The following is an 18,757-nucleotide window of genomic DNA, read 5'->3' as shown; positions in this document are numbered from 1 at the left end:
AAAATGTAAAGCACTTTAGAAGAATTGAACAGTTGACACACCAATGACAGTTTGTGGGTCTTTCTGATTGAAGTCTAGTTTTGAACAAGTGAAGTGCTTGCTCAGTTGGGTTGAGATCAGGTGACTGACTTGGCCTTTAGAATATATTTCTGTCAATCCAATTAAGTACTGGGGTCAACTGTCGTCCACTTTTTTTTAAATTTCAGCAGAAATATTTCACACCTTTTTTTTTAAAAAATTTGGATGGTTATGGTTTACAGATAATAAAAAGAAAATTAGATTACATAAGAGCAATAAAAAATATTTGAAACAGAAATGTCAGGCTTCTGATAAGTATGTTTATTTCTATGCACTCAATACTTGATTGGGCTTCCTTTTTTTCATAAACGTTTTTTTTTTTTATTATGGGCTTTTACAAAGTGATACATTATTCAATTATACTCATATTTACAAACATAAAAAAGAAAACACAGGGCCTTTCAAGAACATACCTCCTTAATTTAGGAGGTAGACATATCTACATACTGTACATAACTGCAAGGGATTCAATCTCACTTGTACCCAAAAAGTTTTTAATTGACTGCATTCCCACATACCATGTAATAACGTAGCTTTTAAGCCACATATTATACATACAGGTATGTCTGGTATGTTTCTATTAGTAGTTGTACAATTTCACTGGTGTTGTGTGTGTATATATACACGTTAGCCATTTGTATTGTAATATCCTTAGGTGACTATTAATTGACATTGTATGTACATTGCTGCACGCCCTTTCCCACTCCTGTTCACTAATATTGGCAGATAGATCTTCGTTCCAAAAGGATTTATTTTTGAGTTTAATTTTCTGATGTATTACATAGCAACAAATTGTAAAAGTCTGAAATAATACCCTTCTTCAAAGCATTCTTTACCAACATTTTTTCCAGTTGTGTGTAGGGAACCTTGTTGAGACCACCTGACAAAATTTCAAAATATTTGAAACATATTTTGTCAAAATTAAACCTCTTGTAGTTCCCCAAAGGACATAAAGACATCAAATTGTTGTCCTTTGAATGCACATATTTTAAAAGTAGGATTTGTCCTGCCAGGTATAAACCATTCATTACCCCAGACAGGGCTAAACTACAATAAGAGGTTTGACTCATTCAAGTATTTTCCAGACCTTCACCATGTGTTTCAGAATCAGAGTTTTGCTATGTTTAAGCAATTTATAAGTTGTCAGAATCAAGAAATTAGGGAAGAGGTCATTGTAAATTCTGTGACTTAATCTCTACCCAATGTGGATTTTTATTTTCTGAAAAATTGAATGTCATTGAGGGGAGTTGTGCAGCCCAGCAATACCATAAGAAGTTGGGGCATTTCAACCCCTCTCGTTCACACACCAAGTAGAGGAAGGAGAGACAGAGTTTTGGTTTACCTTTCTGGTTTAACATCCTACCCGCCAACCTGAATATTGGACTGAGGCATTCAAAGGTAGAATAATTGGAAAGCCTATTGAGTTGATCCCAACAACAAAACTGCTTTTGAAACACTTGAAATTACAGCGGGTACCTGCACTATGTGCTGAAAACACAGAGAACAGTGACATGTTCTCAAAAGCTGACATAACTGATAAAGCCATTGCTAAGACCATCACACAAGAGGTTGTGAATATATGGCAGAGGGATTCAGACCATGTAGGAGATGTTATGAACTTGTAGCCTGAAGGCTATCAATGAACAATGATGAAATGCTGGCATCATTGTGTAGGAGACTAAGATATTCCTCAGTCTTTCCTACAGTCTCTGGATAAACTGTTTGATTTTTCTCTACCAGACCTGCACCATCAGTTGAAAACACCTGGCAACCCTGAGTGGCAGTAGGATTTGATGATAACTCTGAGAGAATGCTTCAGTAGGATTACACTGGAAAGTTATCACCTGATGGCCCTAACCAGTACAGACACTTGCGAGCAATTATTTGGGTTAACACGATGTCATATTTCATCATTTTCATGTGAAAACTACAATTATTACAGAATACAATGATAGCAATAAAACTTATATAAATATGTTGCACATGTTTGAATATCACCTATTTCTTACATTTTGAATGATTGAAATGTTATTTCATCTGAAATAAATTAACATTGTTCACATGCATATATTATCATATTTCATTAAAAATGGTCAGATTTGAGGGGCCATTTGGGACCCTAGAGAATCTTTTTAAAAATGAAAAAGACTTTTTTTTTTTTACCTCACAAGGAACACAATATTTTCTTTTTTTTCTTTTACCCATCCTAGCATATATGTTACCATTCTTAATTAGATATTGTCAGTTCTGCTTCTTTTTTCTATTTATCACTGCCATGGAGGTTATGTTTTCACCACCTGTTTTTTTTTTTATTTTTGTGGCCGTTTGTTTGCAGAATTACGTTAAAAGTACGATGGATTTTTGATAAAATTTTAACTAAGCATATACTTTACAAAATATTTTATTACATTTTAGAGGGAATCCAGAGCAACATACTGATTCTTGGTGTTTTTGAAGGATATATTTTTAGCTCTTTGTGCTTCTACAGCACCTCTTAATGGTGCCTTTGCATCCTTACAATGTAAATGTTCATGGCACCATGTTCAGGATAACTGCAAATATTTTTTTTTCTTGTCTGCACTTGCTGTCAAAGGTCAACACTACAAGAAGTGCAATCATTATGAGACAGCAATGCATGTTTTGTATTTGTGACCATCACCAGCCCTCCCTAAGGAAGGGTAAGAAATCTTTTATTATAGGGAGGATATAAAAAGGGAGAGCAGTGTTACACCTGAGGGAGGGGGAAGGAAAAGGGAGCAGGGAGGAGAGACTCAAGGCAGGAAATAGAAAGGGTAGGGAAGAATAGATTGTTTTACAGTGAGGGTGAGATGTGAAGTTGTAGAATACATTGTGCTTATTATGTTGTGTAATCAAGCCAGTATAGTGACAAGTGTGAAGCTTAGTTATAATGGTGGTGGCTGTGGACAGGGGTAATGAGTGAGTGGTAGTACCTAAAGCAGGTATTTGGGATTAACGTGTCTAAAGTTAAGCCCAGTATGAGTTTTATCCCACATCCCAAGGCGTGCCAGTGCATCGTATACCAGTAAATGTGCAACAAACCGCTACCGCAAACCCAGAAACTGCCCCGGGCCCACAGATGCAGCCAGGCCCGGGGCAGCAACCCCCCCCCCCCCCCCCAAACGGCCGAGTAACCCCCCAGACGCCCCCAAGATCCCAGGGTAAGAGGTAGCCACCGCCAGCATCCCGCCCCCACACCCAAGCACCCAACCCCCGAGGGGAAGGCCCAGAGAGCCCCCTGCCCGAGACCCCAGCAGCGGAGCCAAGGCCCACGCCCAGCAGACGGCCAGAGCTGCGCCGAACGGGCAGCCAGCGGGCACTCGCCGGTGAGCCCAGAGCCAGCAGGGACCAGACCCCAGGCCAGAAGGACCCGGAACGGAAACAGCGCCCCCAGGGACAGCGACCACATCAGGCTAAAAATGAAAAATCGAGATTCAATGCAAATAGAAAAGGAGTCCAATGCTCCTCAAAGCAGGTTATTTTATTTTTTCTGAGCAGACATCGTTTCCATGGAAATAAATTCTATGAGGAAATTTCACCATTGGTTTATGCTTAACGATTGTTTATCTTTCCAATTCAGTCGTATTGTTTTTGTTGCTATGGCGAGTGCCGCAAGGATGGATTGTGATTGGTTTACTGGAATATCAAGCATAGTCAGGTCTCCTAACAGACATAGATTTGGAGATAGAGGAATCCTGCAGTCCAAAATTGAGGACAGTTTTTCAGTGATTAGAAACCAAAACTGTTGAACTGGCGAACATTGCCATACGTCATGTAAATATGAATCAGCTGTTCCCTGGGTGCTCCCTGAGAGCAGATGTCTGTTGGGGAGAAGCCCATTTTATACATTTTCTGTTGGGTAATGTGGGATCTGTGGAGGACTTTGTATTGAATTAGCTGAAGATTTGTGTTTTTAGTCATCTTAAAATTATTACAACAAATTTCTGTCCAGAAATCGGTGTTCGTAGTGATTGAGAGTTCAGCTTCCCATTTAGCGATTGGTAAGTGATTAGAGTTAGTGTTCAAGAGTGCTCTGTATATTTTTGAGAGTTTTTTTGTTTTTGTTGAGATTTTTTTCATATATATGGCCAGTTCTCGAGGTTGTAAGGTGATTAAATCTATTGCCGTATTTTTCTTAATTGTCTCTGTTACTTGTAAGTACTGAAGAAAATGACTTTTGTTTATATTAAATGTTTGGGTTAGATTGTTATATGTCCTGAGCTTATCATTTTCGAAGAGGTCTTGGAGATGAATAATTCCGCTCTCTTCCCATGTTTTTAGATAGAGCGGTGTTTTTCTGTTTCTAAAGTCGGAGTTGTGCCAGATTGGAGACAGCATGCTAGTTTTTAATTGAACATTTGTAATGTCCAGGGCTTTCCACCACGCAGTCAGGGTGGAGGCAATCAGTGGGTTTTTTAAAGCAGTTATGACTTTTGAGGGTCACAGTGATTAAAGGGAGATCAGAGAGTTTAATATGTTTGCAGTCTAGCTGTTCTATTTCGAGACAGGTGTAATGGTATTCTTTTGGTTTTAGCCATTCTGTTAAATCTAGAATTTGGTTTGCTAGGTAATAATGCGTAAAAAAAGGGTAACTGCAAATATTTGGCAAAGAGGAAGTTTGCACTGAGTGCATCAATAAACATTTCAGTAAGCCTTTTTTTTTTTTTTTTCTTTTCATTTTTCTTAATATTCTGATAGTCCTACTGGAGATGTCTACAAATCCACAGTCTTGTTGCTTGAGTTGAGAGGTGTGTTTCAAGGTTTAAAAACTCATGATTTTTCCTTTTCTTGTAATAGGTGTGATTCCACTTTTTATCCAATCCTTAAATATGTTATCAGGTTGATATGGTGTAAATTCAAATTCATATGCACACCAGCTCAAGTTTTCAACATCTTTTTTCAATCTGTATACTCTTAATATGGATTTCCACAATTTAAAAACCAATTTTAACCCAGTGTTTCTGAATATTGTCCAGGATGGCACATTCAGTATTCTACTACTGAGCTCAATAGGGTGGGTTCTACCAATATCTTAAAGCTCTAATTTGTGCTGAAGTGTAGCCATATAGTACTTGAATATTTTTGTGTATAGCTTTTTATGCCAATTTCTCCCGATCATCTGGCAGAGATTCAGTGTCTCGCAAAAGGGGAGCGAATCTGTTAAATAGAAGATTTAGCATTGACAATAACTTCCCTTTAATTGTTGCACGAGGCTGTGACTTTCTGTGAGTAGGCTTGGAGGAAGTTTTTAGCTCAGGCTGGCAGCTTTCAGCTTTCCTTAAAAATTTCTGAGCGACGTGGTCTCTAATTCAAGATCCAAGATATTTTTGTCATATGCCCAGCAGTGCTAAGCAATTAAAATCATTCTTTGCAAATTCACCACACAACGAATTTTGGGAAAGTTCACTTTCGACATACAATATTTCAAAGTTTCGTTCACAGATTTTAAAATGAACTAGTTCAGTTCATTATTCTAAATTTTAAACTAAGTTCTTAATTCCAAAAAATTACTTGTTCATTTTTTGTTTTTTTAATTTAATTGTACAATATGAAGTATGACTGAGTGTGTGTAAATGTTGGTGGTGGTCAGAGGGGCCAATGGCACAGTATTGCATTCACTACTGTGTGCGGAGTGAATGAATAATGCAATGTAAAGTGCTTTGAGTGTATAAAATCCAATGCATTATTATATTGTATTTTTATGTTTAAGGTTATAATTTATGTAACCCAGTGGTTAATAATAAATGGGTAATTTTTTCTCATACCTACTGTTGCTGACTATTGTTCTCTGTTTGAGTGATATCACTTGATCAAGCCTTTTTTAGCATCCCACACTACAAAGTAAGTGATAAAAGTAGATTTGATGTGTGCTGATATTGTATTGGGTATAGCAATTAAGCAAGACTGCAATTTTAGTATTGTTTTTGAACAGAAGTTGTATCAGGATACCCTTAATCTCCACTGGGAATTTTTAGATGTTGCTGAGGAGTTTTGGGGATAATCCAAATTTCCTTAGCTTTGGTAGGAAGAAGAGTCTCTGTTGAGCCTTCTTGATGATGTGCTGTGTGTTGTTAGGCAATGAGATGTCCCCCCCCAGGAATTTCCTCACTGTTTTTGTACCCAATGTCCTTGCACCACCCCTGACTGCCTAGGGTCTGTCTTTAAGAAAGTTCAGGACCTAGTGCAGGGGGAAGGAAGTTACTCCAAGGGTGAGGAGTTTAGTAGCCACTTGAATTGGGATGATGGTGTTGAATGCTGAACTGTGGCCAACAAACAGCATTCAAACCATGTTCGTGTTGTCAAGGTGTGACGGGGCTTTGTGGATGGGTGCATTTACAATGGAACAGTTATAATGGTACACACATTGCAGGGGGTCTACAGTGTATGTGTCCTGTAAAGCAGTGCAAAGAGCAGTCAGCGTACTACTGGTAGTCATTGAGCGACCCCTAGTGGGCTGTTAGTTTATTGGACAAATATATTTTTAAAACTAAAAGCAGAATTTTTTTTAGGTTATAACAGGTAATTTAAAGCACAAAAGACACAAAGGGGAAAGGAAAATAAAATCAAGAAAAGTGCAAATGTTGTAAGTAATATAACAACCAGAACCTATTCTAAATAACAAATTTAATTAACTTGTGAAGGGATTCATACTCGACCCACTTCTGCCATTGTCTTCACAAAAAGCTGCTTGTAGCTTTAAGTAATATGTTCATTTTTAAAACTTGTCCAATTCTCCAGTTGCCTTTGCTTAAACATGTTTCTATGGATATCATGGTTGGCTATCATACTCTAGGTTTCTACATTCAATTCAGTTTCTTTCCATTTTAAAGTGTAGCTCCCATCACATCAGCAGATCAAGACTTGGAGCATGATAATACTCTTGAAGGTTTGGTAATGCCAAGCCTCCTTTGTCTTTAGGTAGCTGAAGTATGGAATAGCTGATCCTTGAACTGGAAGCATGGAACTAGAATTAATCGATAGTTGTATTTTCTTTGTATTTCATTTGTATCCTCACCCACCCACAAATAAACCAATTTTATGCTCCGTGCCTCTCATTTCGACCCCTTGCATTTCCTCATTTTACCTTAATGCTTGAGCTAAAGGCTCAATAAAGAGCGCAAACAATGTAGAACAAAACAAATGATTATCAACTTTAAAGGGGACATATGCTAAATCCACTTTTTTAGCCTTTAAATGCATTTTGTTGTATATTTAGAGTGTTTAGAAGTAAAGAAAAGTTCAAATTAGTCTCTTCAGGTGCTCCGTTGATATCTTTATATTCTGTTTTGGTCATATTTTTCAATCTTTTTGGATTTTTCTATTCTCTATTACGTTTTTTGAACAATAACGTCACAGTATTTGCACCGGAACTGCCAAATTAGGTACATCGACTCCAGGCCCAACACTTCGAGCAATCCGCCATTTTTATTTTGTAGTCCAAGCTCAAGGATGCCGAAGTTACGAGAGGATAAGTCAAAATGTTCGGTTGTTGGATGTAGTAACCCACACACTTCATTACACCGTCTCCCAGCATCAGAACCTTTTCGAAGTGCCTGGTTGAGTTTTATTTTTTACGGAAATGTACCCACATCTGTGGGTAAGGTCATTTTTGTGTGCGCGAAGCACTTCAAGGATGACTGCTTCGCCAGTATAAAGATGGATTTGCCGAAAGACCGTCTAATTGAGGGTTCAGTTCCTTCTATCTTTGGAGACGACGAACAGAGCACTTCGGTAAGCTGTAAATAACGCTAAAAAGTGTGATGATAAGACGTCCCTGTCATTGTTTTGTTAGCATTAGCAGTTGCACTGTCTTCATATGTTAGCACAGTGTGGTCGTTTTAGATACTTTGTGAGGTCTTGTTGTGCATCGAAGCAGCGACAGCTGGCAACCAGTAGAATGCTCTGGCAGCCTTCTTTTTTTAATTTTTGTTTTATTTATTACCCAAATAGCTTCAAACAACCTACATAAAACACCAAGGAAAAGACATTTGCAGACTGTGATTTCAGCAAAAAGTCACTTGTATAACTTTTGTCTTCTCACCCTCATCCGACCTGATTTTACCCACTGCTCGGCTCTACTCTCTTTTTGTGCGTTTCCTCTGTGGTACCTGGTGCTGCTTTTTTTGGTACCTCCTTTGTTGAGGATCCAAAAAAGCAGACATGGTCATGAGTCATCAACTCACTCCCAGAGAGGAAGCATTTGGCCACCATTGGTTTTTTTTTTTGGTTTTTTTACAATTTTATTTATGAAATGCAAGTCACAGACATCATTGTATACAAAAGTGTACAATTTATTTTCTTTTTATACAGTTGAACAATTCGGACAATTCAGCCTCTTTAATAATTACAGTGCAAATATGACAACATAATATAGATGATAGAAATATACATATACATAAATATATATATATATATGTACATGTACATGTACATACATCTCCACAGCACAAACACCCCCCACATATACACATGTCTACACACATACTTAAATGCACACATGCAGCTACACATCTAAACACATGAACCATGCATGTGCATGATGTAGTGTGCGTTTTTGCAAAGTTCTGCAGTTGAAAGTACCTGAAGAAGTCTGATTTATGTAGGTTAAGAGTAGAGATTAATTGATAAAAACTTGCAAACACACATCCATGTACAGGTCCCCCAAAATACATAATCCCTTTTTTCCTAAGGTAGCAAATCGTGGGTCGGCCTTCGCTGGAATAAAGAGATTATTGCGAATAGGAGACGCTAGAGGGACAGTGAGGCATCAAAATTTTAAGAGTTCCAACAACAACTGGATTAGAAGTGAAATCTGACAGGGTGAGGGGCAAGGTACTGCAAGCCAAAGCCAGCAGGGATGAGGAACATGAGACTGACTCACTTTGACACCACTTGAGGTGAGGGCTAGTAAGCCATGCTATAATCTTGTTCACAGTGGCTGACCACAATATGTGGCCATACCAGCCCGTCATTGCCCGATCCCGTTAGATCTCGGAAGCTAAGCAGGTCTGGGCCTGGTTAGTAGTTGGATGGGAGACCACTGAAAATTCCAGGTGCCACAGTGGGGTGGCAGTCACCCAGTGGTATCTGTCACTGTGCCCTTGGGCAAGGCACTTCACCTACATTGCCTAGTATGAATGTAGTGTGTGAGTGAGTGTTGGTGGTGGTCGGAGGGGCTGATGGCGCACTATGGCAGCCTCGCTTCCGTCAGTCTGCCCCAGGGCAGCTGTGGCTACAATAGTAGTTTACCACCACTAAGTGTGGAGTGAAAGAATAATGCCTTAATTCTGTAAAGCGACTTTGAGTGTCTATGATAAAGCGCTATATAAAACTGATGCATTATTATTATTATTATAACTAATAAGATTGGGTAGCCCCAGCCCCCCAATTGATCTATCCCTGCAGAGCAGTGTTTGATTTGCCCTTGGACCTTTTTTTAGCCTAGATGAATGATGAAATAATACCATTTATGGCTGTGAAAAACGATTTAGGAAGAAACACTGGGAGGCACTGGAAAACATACAAATATCTTGGTAGTACATTCATTTTAATTATTTGTATTTTACCTGCTAAAGATAACGGTAGATAATGCCATTTTTGTAAATCGGATTTAACTGCCATTGTTAATGAGGTCAATTTCCTCTCACTTATAGTTCGTATAGTGTGTGTAATTGTAATGCCAAGATAATTAAATCCTGTTTTGGATGGTTTAAAATTAATAGATGAGGGAGGTCTGTCTTTGGCTGATTGGTTTATTGGGAAATATTCACTTTTAGAGATGTTAAGTTTATATCCAGATATGCAACCAAAAGAGTTCAATAGTGTCAGGATGTTTGGAATGCTTTTCAGAGGTTTTTTGACATAGAGAAGCAGGTCATCCTCACATAAAGAAACCCGATGTCCTATGCCCCATCTTCCAATACCCTTAAATTCTGCCTTCCTTTTCAGAGCAGCCGACAACGGCTCAATCGCCAGTGCAAACAGCAATGGGGATAACGGGCACCCCTGTCGGGTGCTCCGAAAAAGTGAAAACGGCGTAGAGCGTTGATTTTTTTTGTATACGCTGAAGCATAGGGAGAAGAGTAGACGAATTTCACCCAAGAGATAAGATTGCTATTAAAACCAAACTGTCGCAGGGTAAAAAAAAAAATATTTCCACTCCGCCCTGTCAAATGCCTTCTCGGCGTCGAGATATATTATGGCCTCTGGGACATTGGAGGGGGATGGTGAGAGGATGACGTTGAGGAGCGTTCTTATGTTAGAATATAAATGTCTTCCTCTTATAAATCCTGTCTGGTCATCTGAAATAATCAGGGGCATGACGGACTCTAATCGACGAGCTAATGGTTTTGCAAGTATTTTAACACCATAGATTTTTGTTGGCGATTTAGTGAGGATGGCAGCAAGAAAGTGTAATCTGTGGAGTCTGGCAGTTTCACGTGTCAGGTTGATGCTCATTGGAAACGCTCCGGAAAAACGGCATCGGGTCCCAAAAGCGAGGAGTGTAGAGCCAATACCACCAATGGAAATGTGCCAATAGACTGAAAAGACCCTTGAGTTCCAGTGGAGACGCATTTAGATGGAGCTCAGAATTCCTCCTCCACGTTGTGACTCTTTAAGAACTTGAGCTGTTTTAGGTTCAGGTCATAAACCTAAATGCTACTCCCGCACCCACACATCCTCAGTCAGCTTCCCCACAGGCTCACCAACGCACATAATCCAACTCATCAACAAACATACGTACCTCCCACTCTACCTTACCCCTTTTCGAAACCCAGGTCTCCCACAGCAGAAAGTTCAAGAACCCTCTGCCAGCTCCGGCAGCCTTCGTACAATAGGTTAAGATAAATTAAGAGGCTGGTTTGGACTATTATTGATTATGTTTTCACAGGTCGATCCACCCTACAGAAGAGAGTGATGGCCTTGTTGAGAAGAATAGAACACCCCACTCCTGGAAATACTGAGGTGAGACCTCCCTTAGCTTTTCAGTCATTTAAAATTTATTATAGTGCATAGAACAGTAAATGCAAATTTTTCTCTCAGTATTATTTTTACCTTTTTTAGAGCAGTAGATGTACTTAAGATAAAGCACCATGTCTTATGTTTGGCTTCCATCATCAGGCTTGGGAGGATACACATTCAAAATGGGACTTGACCACCAAACAGATTCTCAACTTTCCAAAAAACAAAGCAGATGATGGACAGGTAAGCTGAGTTCTGTGTAAGTGAATATTACATGTTCTGCTTAAACACATGTACATATATAATACATAACAAGGCTTTATGCTGACCTGTTTCCAGAAGGAGCATGTGTTCCTAAAGAAGATAAGGAATTCTTTATTTGCATTTTGATTTATCATTTTTTCTTTAAACTTACATATTGGCAGTTTGTCACTTTCAGAAGTCAGCCACTGACGAATATTTTTATTCAGTGAGTTAAATATGTGTGGAAACAGTCAGCAAAGAAACACAAGGATTGGGAAGGACATTCTTACCAAACATATATAGTGTAAAAAATAAATATTTAACTTACTTAAAAAAATGAATACATGAGGAATGCAATTCATCTCATTCGTTTTTCAATTTTTTTTTTCACTCATCGTAAAATATTGAAATTAATAACTAAGACAATAAGTAATAAACAGACAAACACACACAACGCAGCCGCTTGAGTTCAAAGTGGTACCCACAACTTTTAGCATCCAAGACACTCTGATAAGGTTTCCATATTTCTTCAAATTCTCCTGCTTTTCCTTTAGCGATGTGTATTTTTCACGCACACATTAATTGAAGACACCTCTATTTTCATCCAATATAAAGTGTTTATCCTTCTGACCTGCTGGAGTGTACAAAGTCAATTAAAGTCAACTTTTTTGAGCGAACAATGCCATTTTCTGGATGTGTACTGGTGTCTGGAACACCAGGGGACTAACGGGTTAGGTTAACCAAGGTGATATAAATTCTCGTCAACCATAGCAGCTTGTTTGGCCCGAGCGCCACAAGCTGGCGAAGGGACTCTTACTCTCGTAGTAGCCACACTATGAGGGAAGGGGCGGAGCCTATGTGAACACCTCGTACCCGTAAGTGACCAGGGACACTTGTCATGTCGTAGGCCTGCCCTTGCGCTTTCCGATAATGTATAGTTCATGGTACTCAAAAAGGGGGAATCATTGTTATTGGGTTGGATTCTTTTCTTTCTTTTTTTCTGTCTGTCTTTCCCGGTGTCGGGACCAACTCACCTACTTTTTGCCTACTGAAGCATTGTATGTAGAGTCTCAAAATTCAAACAAAATTAAATCGCGTGCTTTTCTAATTTCTGGCTTTTTCTGATTTTAAAAATGCAAAAATGTGATGTGCCAGCGCCCCCAAGTACGCCAAAAATGCATTACAAAATAATTAATTAATTGTAAAATCATGAAAATTGACACAGAAGTAGACCATTACAAGACAAGTAAATAATATTATTAAGGGCCACGCAAAAAATAACATGTTGTATTTTAACACATTTCTTATAGAGAAGTGAGACACCAAAGGTGATCCATTAATTTTTGATAACTTTTACGGTGTTTGCTGGGCGAAGCCGTGAATCTTTTTAATGCTCCCATTTGCACATACGAAGTCGGATTTATGTCATATGTGACTCAGTTGTTAAACTCCCGGCCCTAAACCAGCTCAATGTGGAAAAACGAACATTGGCGCGTTAGCGCCCCTTACAGAGTGAAGGTAATTTAATATGGGGCAAATGTGTTTTCATGCACTCCTCCTAGGGCGTTTCACTGACGAGCTCAAAATCGCTGGAGATCATCTTGAGAAGTGGGACATTAAAAGTTATCTATAGATTTTTGATAACTTGCATTTTGGCCAAAATTTTTTGATAATTGAAATTTTTTGAAAATGCTCCCATTTGCACATACAAACTTTGATTTCAAATATAAATCAGTTGTTAAACTCTCGGCGCTAAACCAACTCAATGTGTAAATATGGAAATTGGAGCGTTGGCGCTCCTTACAGAGTGAAGACAATTTAATATGGGGAAGAAAAAAAAATAAAAAATGTTTGGAATTTTTCACGATCTTCTGTTTTGGCCTCTCGATCAAAAAAGTCAATGAGATGCATGCTTTATTTTTTATCGTGTTATTTTGTATTGAGATACTCTCCATTATGTGTTAATAAGAAATTGGCCAAATCTTGAAAATCATCAGCTCAAATTTCAACACACTCCTCCTTGAACTACTACTACTACTACTACAACTTCAGCAATGTTCTTGGATGTGTTAGTACAACAACAAAAATTATAAATGTCTTAAGTTTATATTTCAATAGTACATTTCTGTCTAAACAAATCAATAATAATGCATTTATAGTATAAAATTCACTGTCAGACTATTATGTCTTTGTATGAACTTGAGGCAGCGCATCAAAGGTGATGCAGTGAAGGCGGCGCGGCAAAGGTGGCACAGACTGCTGAAGGCGTTGCAATTTGGTGAAGGCGGCGCAGGAAAACGTGGCATGGAAAAGGTGGCGCGCTTGTGGCTATTTTTTAATGGATTGCTTTTGGCCTCTTAAACATGCCCTCCCTTAGTCAGCTTTAGTGTTGGGGTAGTAATTAATTACTAGTTACACATTAGTACTGTAAATTGTAGTGCGATGACTTTAGCAGTTATTACTACTCATTACATTACTTTCTCATTTCCTAATTTACCATGTCGGTACATGAACAAACATCATAGCCATAACATAATTTAGCCTGTCTGCATGGTGTTTATTTATATTCATTGATTTACTATTGATTATTATATTTTATTAATCCTGCAACAGGAAAACATTAACTTGTTACAGCAGCAAACAAGTAAAAAGATAAAGTTAAAGGATCATAGGCCAGGATTTGTGAAAAAACATTAATTTGAAGTATTTTAATGCTAATGGGTGATGAAGTGTTCAAAACCAAAAAGAATGATCCCACACACATATCTCTCCTCTACTTTGAACAGGAGACATTCACTGAGGTCTTGGAGTAAACAGTCACGTGAATGGCGAGTAAATAAATAACTGTCATAGCATCAGCTGATCTGCTATGAAGAGCTCACACGCATGCTCCTGTGCCGGCTTGCCTGATTGCCTGTCACTATTGAGTCTTATCTCTTGATCCTGCCCTATGCTCCTTTAAATATGCAATAAGTCCCAAATTAATATTTATAAACATAAATATGTGGTAAGTGGATGCCTTGCATAAAATATTAGAGTAAAAAATGACTGAACAGTGTGATTAGAATTGTGGAAATTATGAAAACATGTTCAGGTTTTGCTGCTGTTGTCCATTCTGTTGGCAGCTGGACTGAACCACCTGTTTACTGTATACACACGTATACACAATGCCTGTTATGCAGCCTCGGCTCGGCGCAATGATGATTAGTACCTTCTTAAACCAGCATAATGGGCCCATTATATAAGAATTACTCTCTTAACAGGAATAAATTTCCAGCAGAACCATGTTCAGAAGTTGCAGCCATCTGCTTCGAATGATTGGGGTTAGTGGATAGAATGAGGAGAACAGAACAGGATAGGGAGATAGAACACCAGAGTGTCCCAGTTTAGTTGAGCTGTAAACCATTGATCAGGAACTGCCAGCTCCAGCTTCAAGACACCTGAAACAGAAAAGAGACAATAGGGCGAGGAGAAGGCACAGACTGCAGAAAAACATAATACAGTGGAATGAGAATGAATATGGAGTGGACATCAGTGCAAGTAGCTCATCTTTATTTTTTAGCTCGTTAGAAAGGCGACAAATCTCTTCCCGTAGATGGTAATTTCCTTGTTGGCGCTTAGTAATAAAATGTCTATCTCCAACGGTGGTTGAGGATTGAGAAGCGGCATCTCTACGGTCTTTAGATGCGGCCATCTTGTTTGCTAATTGCCGATCACAGAGGATTCAGATGTTTTTTAGATTTAGGGTTTGTTCCTAGTGGTTAGGTTAATGCTATTATATGGTACAGTATAAGCTAATAAGTAGGTTTTGAGTTTAGGCTTAAAGGTGGAGAGAGTAGCAGCCTCTCTGTTCGACTTCTAGACACGTTTGGAACTTCCAGTAGACCAGCAAACTGAGAGTGACGTGTTCTGCCTGGGCGATAGGGCACTAACAGGTCTTTAAGATATACAGGCGCTTGGTCATGGAGAGCTTTGTAGGCTAACAGAAGGATTTTAAACTCTATTCTTGATTATACAGGAAGCCAATACTGGAGAAATATGCTCTCTCCTGCTTTTACCTGTTAGTATTCTGGCTGCACTCACTTTTTAGTGAGTTACTGGGACATCCTGACAGTAAAGAGTTACAATAATCCAGTCTAGATGTAACAAATGCATGGATTAGTTTTTCCAACATCACTCTGGGCCAAGATATTCCTGATTTTAGAGCGATTACGGTGGTTGAAGAAAGCTGTTCTTGTGATTTGTTTAATATGAGTGATTTCGAGTGACATAACTGGGATTTTTGGTAATTTGTTGTCAATAACTGCATTGATTTACAAAATTTATACAGTACACTGTCATATGTATGTGTATATCCAATATATGTTTATGTAGTTCAATAAATAGTTTTCGTAAATTTGTTTTAAAGATTACGTTAACAGCTAACTTTCCTGCTTTTTTGACGTAGTTAAGGTCAACATTAATTTAAATAAAAACCGTGTTGATATGTATTGCATACAAAATGTATTGCTTTGATTATTTTTTTTTTTTTATGTTTTTAAAGGCACACTGTGCACAGCGCTTGACAGTATCAATGCTCTGAGCGGGGCTTCCCTCTTGAAATGTAAGTTTAGAGAGCCGGACTGTCTTTGGCCAGGTCATGTGACCTGGTGAATGCCTGGAGAACGTTTCACTTCACGGCAGTCACGTGACTACAGGCTCGGATATACATAGTTCCTACGTGACGTCACAACATGCTGGCATTTCCCAACCCGGCGCCATTGCTGTGGGCAGCTGAAACGAGTTTAGCCTCTGTTTACAGCCAAAAGAGCACAATATGGTAATTTCGTGTTGGGTTAATGGTACACTAATCGCCGCGATAGTTCAGTTAAACTTGGATTTTTTAGTAAGGGAAGTCGGCAAGTCAGATTCGTAACTTTGGGATAAGGATTGGCTCTAAGGGCTGGGTCGGTCTGCATACACAATCAAAAGACAAGGGAAGCTGGCCCGACTGATTGTTGATTTTTGCGACAGTGCTGCAGTGCTTGTGGCCACTAGGGGCGCTTGTGTGAAAGTTACCAATCTAGTGCCCCTAGTGGCCAAACGTTACACAGTGGGTTTTTAAACTTGTATGACATTAACAGCAATCACATCCCAATGTTTATTGACATATTAATAGCCTACACCTTTTATGCATACAATCAACTTCTATTTAGAAGGGGGGTTTTTAAAAATTCATACGAGTTTATTTTCTTCCATTTCAGTAATTCCATGGTAATTAGGTGCCTGTGTAATCTTAATGATTTATTGTAATTTATGACTTTCAGATATCTATATATTATACAGTATATACCCTTGAAAGAGCTCTGGGACAGACTAGGAAAAAAGAAGTCTGACAGGTGACTATCAATGATCGACAACTGACAGCACAAAGGGTCAGAGGAGAATAGCATCAGCAGCATGATACTGTTGTCCAGGAAATCAATTGCAAATACATTGAATTAAATATTTCTGTTTACAATTTGTATGCCACCCTGGCCTGTATAACACTATATACATGAAGACATTTTATTTACAAATTCAGAATCACTTCACTGTCTATTTTTTTGTATTGAGAAAGGTAGAAATATATCTTTGGCTTGCATGTGGAGTTTGTCTCTGTCTGTTTGTCTGTCTGTCTCTGCGTCTTTGTCTCTCTGTGTCTCTCTCTGTTTGTCTGTCTGTCTCTGTCTCTCTCAAATATCGCTGGTGTTCGGGGACAGACAGAGCTCATACTTGCTACATAACTGCAGCTTAGTTCAAAGCTGTGCAACGTTGCATTTGTTTGTACTTCAATGCTTCATTTAATTTTTTTAAATTGTCTACCGCGAGTGACGCACAGCCACTAGAGTCACGTGTGTGCCCAAAGCCAATCACTGCACTGCTCCACTTTGGTCCGTGCCAGTGCCAATTACAGTGGCGAGCTCGAGTCACGTGTGCGGCCATAGCCAATCGCTGAAGAGCTTGAGTAGCTACGTGCGTGCACACAGCCAAGCAGACACGCGAGTGAGAGAGAGGAAGATAGTTGAAGGCCCTTTCACAAGTTTTGAGATCCTGTGGACTTGTGAACATACTTTTTGTCTATTGCTTATTTAGTGATTACATTTCAAAACAATTATTTTCATTTTATTTTTAAATCAACACAGGATGGAGGGTTAGACCGGAGAGGGTGGAGGGCCGTTTGAGCAGCCGCATTCACGCTGATATGCTAGCAAAGCTCTCAAGTCTCCAATGAACCGCTTAGAGGGCTGAGTCCCTCTCCTCGTTTGACAGAAAAAACCTTGTATCATTCTCCCATTATTCCCATATATATATATATAGAGGGAATATACTTATCCATTGTGAAAGTGTATATCATTGAAACCTTACCTTTACTTAGTGTATTGCCTTTGAACACATCTACCTATAAAAGCAAGGGGGTGTGGTGTGTGTGTGTGTGTGTGTGTGTGTGTGTGTGTGTGTGTGTGTGTGTGTGTGTGTGTGTGTGTGTGTGTGTGTGTGTGTGTGTGTGTGTGTGTGTGTGTGTGTGTGTGTGTGTGTGTGTGTGTGTGTGTGTGTGTGTGTGTGTGTGTGTGTGTGTGTGTGTGTGTGGAGCAAATATCTTCCCGACGTGGTGCCAGTTCGACCTGAAACTCGGTCGACGGGTTCCAAATACCCCGAGTGTGTGTATCTGTTATTTTGGAATAATTTTGTCATTTCAAAATGTTTATTTTAATTTTATTTCACTTCTGGACGGCCCCGAAATGAAACCTATTCAACTTTTGACCTCAGGGTGTGAGGGTGCGCTAGCGCACCATGTGTTGAGAGACGACTTCCGGCATCCATTTTGAAGGCAAAACAGATGCTATTCATCCACGTTCCAAATACCCCGAGTGTGTGCATCTGTTATTTTGGAAAAATTTGGTGACGCAAAACGGTCAAAACGTTAATTTTATAATTACGGCTCCCTCGGTAAGAGCGCGCCACTTCCAGTTCCGGGTTCATGACGTCACTGTGTCGCAGTTGTTAAAATATTAAAAATGTTTTTGTACCGCTAAAAGTCATTGAAGTTAATATTTCATGGTTATTGGATATTATTCCTGTGATTCCAAACTTACTTTAAATCTCGGGTCACTGACTTCACTTCCTCCTTTGTCTCCATGAGTGTGGGCAGTGCCTGTGCTGATGGTCATTACCTTATCGTAAACATTCTGCTTTTTCAGACAGAGCAATGTAACGTTTTTGTGAGCGGATGGGTCCACTATGACTATTGTTTGTTCTGCGCAACGGTGAGTGTTTCTTCTGCAATGTAAACAAACACACACACACACGGCTGATGCGCGTGCGTGCACTACATCGGGATGTACATGGTGAACGCACACAGAGCCGTTGAGAGAGATTTGCAACTTTGGTGTTGCAAAACGTTTGTTTTTTGTGGTACTCTCGGGTCTATCTTTTT

The 18,757-nt window shown here is 39.2% G+C and overlaps 1 protein-coding gene and 1 pseudogene across 1 annotated transcript in view; both read left to right on the top strand.

Moving 5' to 3' along the window:
• nf1a (neurofibromin 1a) overlaps positions 1–18,757 on the top strand; it is a 159,162-nt gene that overhangs the window by 50,870 nt on the left and 89,535 nt on the right. The window contains 2 exon segments of the mRNA XM_028463763.1: positions 10,988–11,061; positions 11,218–11,301. Of these exon segments, the coding sequence (XP_028319564.1) occupies positions 10,988–11,061; positions 11,218–11,301 (158 nt within the window).
• Positions 9,044–9,161, top strand: LOC114475114 (uncharacterized; annotated as a pseudogene).

The sequence above is a fragment of the Gouania willdenowi genome, chromosome 13 (genome assembly GCF_900634775.1).
Source record: "Gouania willdenowi chromosome 13, fGouWil2.1, whole genome shotgun sequence".
NCBI lineage: Eukaryota > Metazoa > Chordata > Actinopteri > Blenniiformes > Gobiesocidae > Gouania > Gouania willdenowi.
The sequence above is the reverse complement of the archived record's forward strand: the minus strand, read 5'-3'. Positions and strand labels throughout refer to the sequence as shown.